The following is a 10,550-nucleotide window of genomic DNA, read 5'->3' as shown; positions in this document are numbered from 1 at the left end:
GGATTTATCATTAACATCTACATTCTAATACTCCTAAATAATTCAGCACAGCTTTCAGCCTTATGCCCTTGCCTACCTACCCAGAAACCGCTTTTGCTGTTTACATTATGTCCAAGTGAAAATGCTAAACGTGGATGATTTTCCCTTCTTTGTAAAGGTGCAAGCACCTCTCCTTCTTTAAGCCTGGATGCTCCCTTCTTTTCTACCCGGAACCTCCCAAAGAATTTATTAGATCTCTAAATTTAGAAAATTATTTTCCATGCGAAGTTAGAACCATGTGGTCTCAGATTCTCATGCAAATTCCCCTTCAATAATCCTAATGCAGGCAACCCTCCAATCAGAATGCTATCCCATCCCTGATACCTGATGCCAGCTTTCTGGTAATGTAGGCCACTGAAGCAAATCCAGAGAGATTGAGTTGGAAGACAGAGTAGCATCTGAGATTCAGCTGGTCTGTGTGCTACTTATTCTTCTTTATTGCTATTCAATGGGAAAGAATTTTGACATGATTTTTCGCTGAAATATTTTCCATTGGGCCAAGCACAACAAGGCGGTGTTGTACACTGTTTAAAAGAAAACAAAAAACCAAAGATCTGAACTGAGGGGGAGGAACGAAGAATAGAAGCACGTTCATGTTGAAAGCATGAGGTGGCTCTTAGGCAGCAGTTGGAAGAAATTTGGACATGCCGACCGGGGAAGCTATGACTGGTTAACAAGTGACCCAGGCGCACCATTGCTAGAAACACAACTACAGGTCTGTATCTTCATTTCTCTTTGTGCTCTATTTAGTGTGTTCTATCCCTATGGAACATCTTTTTTTTAAGGAGACAATCTTAACAGACTTGATAAGGCTTTGATGAGAGTGTGATTATGGAACATCATAGCAGGAAAGACTAAGTATTTTCTATGTTTGGTTGCTGTCTTTTCCTTCTTTTTTAGAAATCAAAAGGAAGATATATTTGAAAATAAGGAAAATAAATATTTCCATAATTTAAATTCATAGTAAAAATATATTTTCTTGTACAAGGGTTGTTCAAAACACCGTCTCTCTCATTCTATTCTGTAGCCTTCACAGACCCTCCCAACAGCTATAAAAGCAAGTGACATCCAACAACTGAACTCTTCTTCTTTAAACTGTACTTTGCAAAATTTAGGAATGCAGAAGGACTGGGAGGGAAACCTCTGTCAGAAATTAACACAGTTTTGCTTTTGCTGGTATAACAAAAGAGAGAGAATTCACAGAGAAAGAGACTTAATGGTTTATATCTGTTCCTGATGTAAATTACTATCTCTTGGTAACATTTGCTCCAGAATACAGTTAAGTCCACAACGTCTTAAATAAAGCATTAAGCAACTGGGCCAAGCAAGGTGGGGTTGTACAGTGAAATAGTCACAATGAAATTATGTGTTTTAGAGCAGCATGTGAATAGTTATTTAATTTACAGTGCACAACTCTAAACAGAATTATATTGTTCTAAGTTCACTAGCAGTCAATGGACTTAGAAGGGAGTAATTCTGCTTGGGGAGAGTACTGTACATTTACTATATAGCCAGCCCAGCATCTAGTAGACTACAGCTCAGAAGCTGATAAATTATTTTGTTCATTTGGAGAAATGTCCTCAAATAAAATAAGTATACAGATGGATAAGATTTTCTAAATTTATTCACACCTGACACTTGACATGTCAAGCTGGATCACTTGATTGTTCAAATGGTCTGGAGAGGTGGGATAAAATAGATTAACAAATAATCTTTAAACCGGATAGCACTTATTACTCCCCAAAAGTACAATGTTTGAGATGATACTGATTGATATGAAACTTCTGTCTGTGCAAAGTTAATTTATAATGCCTAATTGCATTTGATGAGCTGGAACAAGTAGGAGCCAGCATGGTGTAGTGATTAAGAGCAGGTGGATTCTATTCTGGAGAACAAGGTTTGATTTCCCCACTCCTCCAGAGGCTTATCTGGTGAACCAGATGTGTTTCTGCACTCCTACATTCCTGCTGGGTGACCTTGGGCTAGTCACAGTTCTTCAGAACTCTCTCAGCCCCACCTACCTCACAAGGTGTCTGTTGTGGGGAGAGGAAGGGTAAGGAGCTTGTAAGTCACCTTGAGTCTCCTTACAGAGAGAAAGGTGGGATATAAATCCAAACTACTACTACTCCTATTCCTACCTCCTCCTCCTTCTTTTTCTTCGAATGTACTCATGCATGTTGTCAGTTTACACCCTTACTGTACATAGAGATTACACTCGATAGAAACAGCTTACCTTTTGCTTTTGCACATAATTCGTGAACAAATTCAAATTAATTAACCTACATATATAGTGGAAACCCAAATAGTTTCCCATGGTCAACTTAATCCTAAAAGTAATTTACATAAAAGAATATCAAAAGAAAACAATACAAATTTGGGTAAAAACATACCAGGCAATATTATATCAGCCTTATTGTTACAACTGTCTATATTTATGTTGCATCTAAAGTACAGCTTACCTATGTGTTAGCTTAGCTCCTCTAGTTAAGAGATAAATTATGTAGCACTACATGTGAATCAACAAGTGTTAAGCGTTTTCAAGTTGCTTCTGACTCATGAGTCAATGTCCTCCAAAGCATCTTATTGTTAACAGCCTTGCTGGGGTCCTTGCAAGCTCAGAGCCATGGCTTCCTTGATTGAGTCAATCCACCTCATGTTGGGTTTCCCCCTTTTCCTGCTGCCATCAACTTTTCCTCGCATTATTGTCTTTTCAAGTGAGTCTTGTCTTCTCAAAATGTGGCAAAAGTACAACAGTCTCCGTTTGATCTTTTTAGCTTGTAAGAAGAGCTTGGGCTTGATTCTATCTACCATCTACTTTTTTGTCTTTTGGGCAGTCCATAAAACTCTCTTCCAAGTGTCACATTTCAAAGGCTTCCTGCAAAATGACTTTTGTCTTACCTGATGTGTCTTCACTCTTCTTTTGACAATCAAAATGCCTAACCAGAGAATTAGGTCAACCAGGCAAAAATGAAAAGCACGCTACAATGTTACTGTTTGAAAGTCACCAGGGAATTATTTTACAGGAAAGTTGCAAGTAGCTCAAAAAAAGTGTTACTTATTATACTGAATACAAATATTTATTTTGTCCTACTGCCCTCACTAGTCAGGTTTGTGATTAAGAGAGTATGGAAATCTGATCATTTTGGAAAAACCTCTGTATGAATGTACACACACCCAACTAGAGATTGTCTTTCAAAACTGCCTTCAGCATCTGGAGGGGAAACAGACATAATCTGTCTCCAGTTCACCAAATGTTCCAACTCACCAAATGTAATGTTTTAAGTAATCTTCAAACTTATCGTGACTACAAGTTTCTTTATGTACAAAGTACAGGATCTTCAGATGTCTGACAACTCATATTGATCATCTATGCTGCTAATGCTTCCACTGCTCCTGCATTTGGAAATATTGATTCATTTCTCCTTTCCCTGATGAGAGATTTAAAAAACCCAAAGGATACAGGGCACACTTAAGACTTATTTGGAATGCATCCTATTTATGATTGAACCATTAGGCTGCAAATGGTACCAAAATGGGATAAAAGAGAAAAGTCACAACTTTCAATTTTTTCCTTCATCACAACATACATTTTCTGATGTAAATAGCTTCTGTCTGCTTAATTTGTTAAGTCACAGACTGATGCTCGACTGCTGTTTTGAACATTAACGTCAAGTGCAGATGTAGTTAAAGGATTTTTATACAACATTTCTAGATCTATTTCAGTCCGGTTTCAGATGACGATTTGGCACAGAAATGGCCTTGGTCACCCTGATGGGTGAGGGATGGGGGAACACCTCTCTGTTCATTCTCCTGGATCTCTCAACAGCTTTCGATACCATTAAGCATGGTATCCTTCTGTAGTGGCTATGGGGACTGGGTCTAGGAGGAAGTGTTCTTCAATTTTTTTAAAAGAATGGTTCTTGTCCTTTCTCCGGGGCAGTGTGTGTGTGTGTGGGGGGGGGGGGTTCATGCTCTCAGCTCTGGGAGCTTCATTGTGAGGTTTGCCAGAGCATGGTACTATCCCCCCTACCAGTGGTGGGATTCAAATAATTTAACAACTGGTTCCGCTGATGGCATTCAAAAAATGTAACAACTGGTTGTTTACAAGCACTATTTTAACAACTGGTTCTGCCAAAGTGGTGCGAACCTGCTGAATCCCACCACTGCCCCCTACTATTTAATATCAATATGAAATCACTGGGGGAGGTCAACAGGGGGTTTGGAGTTGGGTGCCATCAGTATGCTGAAGATATCCAGCTCTATCTCTCTCTTCCATTTGAGTCAGGTGAGGCCCTTTCAGTGCTGGACACTTGTCTGAAAGCTGTGACAGACTTGGTGAGGACTAGTAAACAGGAGATCACAGGGCACCCAGTGGTGGATGGGGAAGTGTTGCCCCTGAAGGACTGGGTGTGAGATCTGGGGATGCTTTTGTACTCACCCCTGTCCCTGGAATCACATGTGGCAGCAGCTGATAGGAGCACCTACCTTCAACAACATTTGGACAGAAGGGACCTGACCACAGTGCTTCACATTCTAGTAACCTCCCATCTTGACTACTGCAATGTGCTCTTCATGGAGCTTCCCTTGAGGACGGTTGGGAAGCTGGAGCTAGTGCAGAATGCAGCAGCCAGACTTCTGATGGGACAACCAGACTAAGCACATATAATGCCTGTCTTGAAAGGTCTGCACTGGCTTGGGTTCCACCTATCTGAAGGAGTGCCTGCACCCACACGAACCTGCCCAAACACTGAGGTCAAGTGGGGGGCTCTCCTGGTCATCCCTTCCCCTGGCAAGGTGCAGGGGAGTGAGTACATGGGAGGACTTTCTCCATGGCCAGCCCCAAACTGTGGAATAGCTTCCTCATGGAAATTCAACAGGCACCAACCCTGTATGGGTTTTGGCATATGGCAAAGACTTTCCTCTTCACCCAAGCCTTTGGCCTTTGACCTCCCTGATGCCTGAAGCTGCTGGTCTGGGGTGTGGAGGGTATGTGGGTGGGTAATATTTTGTAAGTTTGTTTTATGGTGTTTTAATGATTATTTTATATCATGTCTTATTATTGTTTTTAATTTTGCAAGGCACCCTGAGACCTCCGGAAAGGGTGGGCTATAAGCTCCAAAAATAAATAAAATGTTTTTAAAGAGCTTTTAACCTTCTTCTTCACACATAGTCCAATTTTAGCCAGTAGTTAAACCATGCTTTATCATAACTATGCTATAATGTTATCTTCTTGTTCCATAATAGATTTTATGAACAGACTCAAATATACCGATATAATTATTATATTCCTCCTTGGTTATTATTTGGCAACAAAGATGATTTACGGTGAATATGTTTTTACTTTAGAACTTCTTTTTATTTTGTTCATTAATCTATGCTACATGCAATACTACTTATTGTCCTATCAGTTCCTAGCACTATATGATGATACTGATATGATTTAGCTTACGATATTATCCCATAGGAAAGAAAGCACTTAGCAAGCATAAGACTTTCCTTAATGGTGCTCTTTGTACATTAGATACAATAGTGTGCATAAAATGAATAGAAATTACATACAATATTTAGCACAGAGAAGTCTAAAGTCATTTCCACGAAGAAAAGTGTCCACACTTTGACTATATGATCATATGCAATGAACACTCTTATGTACATAAGTACATTATGTAAGCTTCTTTGGATACAGATTCATAGTCTTTTACTTCCTTGATTGTTAGGGAACATTTTTGGACCATCATTTTGTATACTGATTGATACCCACACTTCACATTAACTAACACATAAGATTGGTGAGGGACTGCACAAAATCTATTTGCTTCAGTCAATTAGCTCTTACTAATCTAACATTATTTACTTTGTCGCTGATGGTCCACAAAAAAGATTGGTGGCTGTATTTATACTGTCAGTTTGGAGGGAACTGAACATCTCCAGACATACAGCTCTGTTAAAAATGGCAGCTCCATTCCTTTTCCCCTGTCATGTAAGTGTAATCCCTCATGACATATACCATTATTATGCTCTGAGTTTCCCCATCTCACTCCACATCATTTGCAGCAGCTGTCTTGATAACAATCCTTCTCAGAGAAATGTGCACTACTGGGAAGACAGGAACAACTAAAAATGTTTGTGAGGACAGCACCTCAGCTACCATAAAATCTAGTGCCACCAAAAAAACCAACATCTTAGCCAATACAAAGCATACTGGAATTAATTGCCATCACGACCAGGAGGTATCTCTACACATAGTTCCTCTCAATATCACATTAGCTTCACAAATTTCACCTCTCCATTAAGTAACTAAAGTCATTCATATTTCCTCTCCTCCTGAATAGTAGTTTCAAGGTTCTGGTGGTCTCTTATTTTCCTCAGTAACTTCTATCAGCAATCTGTTTTGTTTTTAATTAAAACATTTTTATCCTGTTCTCTCTAAAAGCTTGGGAGCAGCTAACAACAAAATTAAAAATTGAAAACATCAAAATTAAAAACAAATGTAATCTACTAAAAAAAACTTAGCCCAACAATATAGCAATATCAAGTCATTACCAATAGTCAGCGACAGCTAGCTCAAAAACGAACTACCGGTACCTTCAACAGAAAGAAAGAATTGAAGGCTATTGAGAATTTTAACCCCTGTGAAGATCTCCTCTGTGCTCTGTGTTGTGCATAGTGAACTGTGTGTTTCAGGGGATAGATCATGCCTCATATTATTTATCATTTTTCATTCTTCATAGGAATAATTTTCTGCTAGCTTACCTGTCATATGTACAATCCATTATTTGTAATTAACATGTAAGTTACAGTTCTGAATTTACCTGTTAGTATACTGGTTTAAAATAAATTAATTGATAGATCATGGGATTTTTTAAAAAAATGACACCTTCAACTGCCTCAAAAACAAAAATAAATCAATTTAGAATGCAAAATAATTTCCTGCTCCTACAGATACCATGTAATGACTCCAAACACACACACACACACACACACACACACACACACACACACACACACACACACACACACACACAGAGAGAGAGAGAGAGAGAGAGAGAGAGAGAGAGAGAGAGAGAGACTTAGAGTTGCCAACCTCCTGGTGATGGCTGGAGATCTCCCAGAATTACCATTAGTTTCCAGATGACAGAGATCATTTTCCCTGGAAAAGATGGCTTCTTTGGGAGGTGGACTCTATAGAACTATATCCCGCTGAAGTCCTCCCCAGGTTCCTCCCCCAAATCTCCCAATATTTCCCAACCTAGAGCTGGCAACACTGGCGTAATGCCCATTGGGCAAGGTGGGCAGCTGCCCAGGGCATCACCTTGTGGGGGGCATCAAAATGCTGGGTTCGTTTTTGGGTATTTTAGTGGTTTTCCATTTTTGGCCTGCAGGGGGGGGGGGGGGGGGCGCATTTTTTTTAGGCTATGGCACTGTAATTTCAGCAGTATCATCAGGAGGCTGTTCCTTATGCTACCCTCCAGGGTTTCCAGTGAGGTTTTGTTCAGGTTCAGTTATGGACTCTTTGTGTTGGGTGTCCCTATCTCTCATGTTTGCTAATGGGAGTTGGTTAGGAGATGGGGGCTACAGCCTTTGAGGGTCCATAACTTTGGCCCCCCTGAACCAAACTGCACCAGAATTGGGGGGTATCATTGGGGCAGTCTCCTGATGAGACCCTGAAAGTTTTGAGACTGTGCCTTCAGAAATTTGCACACACACCTTTCACACATTGTGCCTGGGCAACCCCCATTGACAAAGTAATGGGTAAAATCAATGCAGAACAAAGATTCTTGGGCAAATTTCTAGATAGCTCTGCAGGTGCATTTTTGGATGAATCGGCATCGGTTAAATTTCAGGGTATCATCTGGAGATGATGGCACCCTCAGGTATTTGGTGCAGTTTACTAGGTCCAAAGTTATGGACCCTGCAAAGGGTAGCCCCCATCTCCTTAGCAAAGAATGGGGATGGGGGCAACTCCCTTTGAGTGGGTCCATAACTTTGGAATTTCTAAACCAAACTGCATTCCGAACTCTTTGGGGTACCTATTAGGACACAGTTTCCCAGATGATACCCCTGAAACTCTTTTGGTGGCGATAAATCCAAAAAATGCACTCTGCAGGGACATCCCAGAAATTTGCCCAAGAAGCTTTGTTCTGCATTGAGTTTTCTGTATCGCTGTCCATGGGGGCTGTAGGCTGGGGACATTTCTGAAGGCACAGTCTCAAAACTTTCAGGGTCTCATCAGGAGACTGCCCTGATGATACCCCCCAGGTTTGGTGCAGTTTGGTTCAGGGGGCCCAAAGTTATGGACCCTCAAAACTGTAGCCCCCATCTCCTATTAGCTCCACCTTTGGAAACAATGGGGGATGGGGCACCCCCTTTGGGAGTCCATAACTTTGGGCTCCTTAAACCAAACCTCACCAATCTTGGGGAGTAGCATAAGGACAGTCTCCTGATGATATGCTGAAATTTCGGTGCTGATATGTCTAAAAATGCACCCCCTGCAGGCACCAATGTCCTGGTGCAAAAAAATTGGTCGTGGTGGAGCGGCCGCCCATGGGGGGGGGGGGGGGCATCCAACTCAGGTTTTGCCCAGGGCTACAGTTTTCCCAGGGCTGCCTCGTTACACCCATGGCTGGCAACTTTACATACAGTGGTACAGCAGATAGAGGAATAGATGGTTACAAGTATTATGTTATGACAAAGAGGGTGGGTTGGAATTGAAAAAGCCTTACCAAATATTTGACTCTTTTTCTGTTGGTTGCAATTACAGGGTCAGCATAAAGTAAGCTCAGCCAAAGAAGACATAGAACCATTCTTATGCATCATACTGCCTGCTACCATGATGCTTTTTTTGGCATTCCTATTGCTCTTCCTCTACAGACGTTGTCAGCATCGCAGCCCCCAGGCTCAGATCTTCAGCATTGACCTCCCAGAGTCCCTTCCTGAGCACGAAGTGACTGATTTCCTGTCAGTGCTGCCCTGGAGCAGCGAGCAGAACTTTCACTATTCCACTCTCTTGCCTGAAACCAGCTTTCTCAGTGTGTGCTTACCTCCATCCTATGAGGAGGCCACCATGAAGACCTCTGTGGAAGGGGATCACATTCAACTCTTTCAGGATCCAGTGCCTCCTTATGAAGAGAGCAAACCACAGTAAACCCAGGGGGGGGGGAATCTTTTGGTTGAGGTTTCCATCCTGTTGTGGATTTAAAACAAGGCAAAACCCAAACGAGTGAACAGCCACAAGCACAAATGAGCTTCAGCTGATAAGTATGCTTAACCATGGCATTTTAGTGGCACTGAAAATAAAACAACTCCACCATATTATGTGCAGGATGGAGAGAAATATAAAAAATAATGCTGCACTTCGGAATTTTCTTAAGCATGATTTTAGAAGATGGCTGGATCTGAGTTATTTGGATCATTATGAGGTCTGATGAAAAGCAACCATACTGGAAACATTTCACACACATATACCAATCATTAAAAGGGCTTGTACCATTTTTAATGCACTAATTTCTTGAACATTAACACTTTTGAATTATAAATGAAGATTCTTTACAAAGCGAAAACACAGACTGTGCAACGATAACAAGCACAAACCTGAAAAGTGAGACTTCAAAATGCCTCTTTATCCATCTATGCTATTTTAAGTGGCAGATGACCACTGGGGCACAAGCAAGAATGGTCTAAATCTCACTACAAATTCTCGAAAAGATTCAACCATTTATGGAGGATAAATCATAGCACTTGTGGTAAATAACAGCACAAGATACTCATGACCCAATATGGCGAAGTCTGCAAATGAATGATTTGTCATGGTTTTATATTTTTTAATAAAGAGAAGTCCTCCTGACTTTTGGTTCTGTGCATAAGATGGAGCAATTAAAAAAATAAATTGTAAAAAAGTGGTTTGCTTTTTTCATATTACTCAGGTGTTCTGAATGTCACTGAAAGAACGCTGCTAATCCATCCCATACAGCTACCAAGAATTATTTATTGTCTGGCACAGCAAAGATGTTCTTGATTAGGAAGATTCTATCAGAAGAAAGAAAAAGTGATAGATATCTGTGAGTTCATACTGAGACGGGCAGCCCAATCCACAGGCCGAAGCGACCGGGGACTGCACTGGGGCCGTGCTGCGCTGTTGCCTCCAGAGCACTCTCTGGCGGCAGGGGTATTTTTTATATGTTGTTAATAATCCACAAACCTGGGGGAAAGAAACATAGGGAGGAGGGAGGAGTAATTCTAAAGCATCTATTTCTATACCATTTCCCATTTTTTAAAAATCAAACTGCTTTTATTCTCCTGGTAAAAAACTTTCTTACAGGTGTCCTTAAAAACATTACTAATGAGTGCACATGTGTATTACAGATTGCAGTTATATACACATTGCCTGACATTCAGGATAGTTGCTTCTAGCTCTCTGTTGCTTCTAGCTCTCTCAGTCTGTTACACTGTCTGCATGCTAGAATGTATACGGGAAACATTTCCCCCTATGCCTAGCACGGGTAGCACTAGAA

General features: G+C 40.9%; 1 protein-coding gene across 1 annotated transcript; it reads left to right on the top strand.

Moving 5' to 3' along the window:
• The first annotated feature begins 419 nt into the window (after positions 1–419).
• Positions 420–9,937, top strand: SMIM28 (small integral membrane protein 28). The gene is made up of 2 exons (XM_048507622.1): positions 420–754; positions 8,801–9,937. The coding sequence occupies exons 1-2, from the start codon at positions 644–646 to the stop codon at positions 9,182–9,184; spliced, it is 495 nt and encodes a 164-aa protein (XP_048363579.1). The 5' UTR covers positions 420–643; the 3' UTR covers positions 9,185–9,937.
• The last annotated feature ends 613 nt before the right edge of the window (positions 9,938–10,550 follow it).

Source organism: Sphaerodactylus townsendi, linkage group LG01 (genome assembly GCF_021028975.2).
Source record: "Sphaerodactylus townsendi isolate TG3544 linkage group LG01, MPM_Stown_v2.3, whole genome shotgun sequence".
NCBI classification, from domain to species: domain Eukaryota; kingdom Metazoa; phylum Chordata; class Lepidosauria; order Squamata; family Sphaerodactylidae; genus Sphaerodactylus; species Sphaerodactylus townsendi.
Note: the sequence above shows the minus strand (reverse complement) of the source record. Positions and strands in the feature narration are given on the sequence as shown.

Coding starts and splice junctions, on each gene's coding strand:
- SMIM28 (XM_048507622.1), top strand. CDS start 644: ATGAGGTGGCTCTTAGGCAGCAGTTGGAAGAAATTTGGACATGCCGAC. Junction 755..8,800: donor TGCTAGAAACACAACTACAG/GTCTGTATCTTC, acceptor TTGCAATTACAG/GGTCAGCATAAAGTAAGCTC.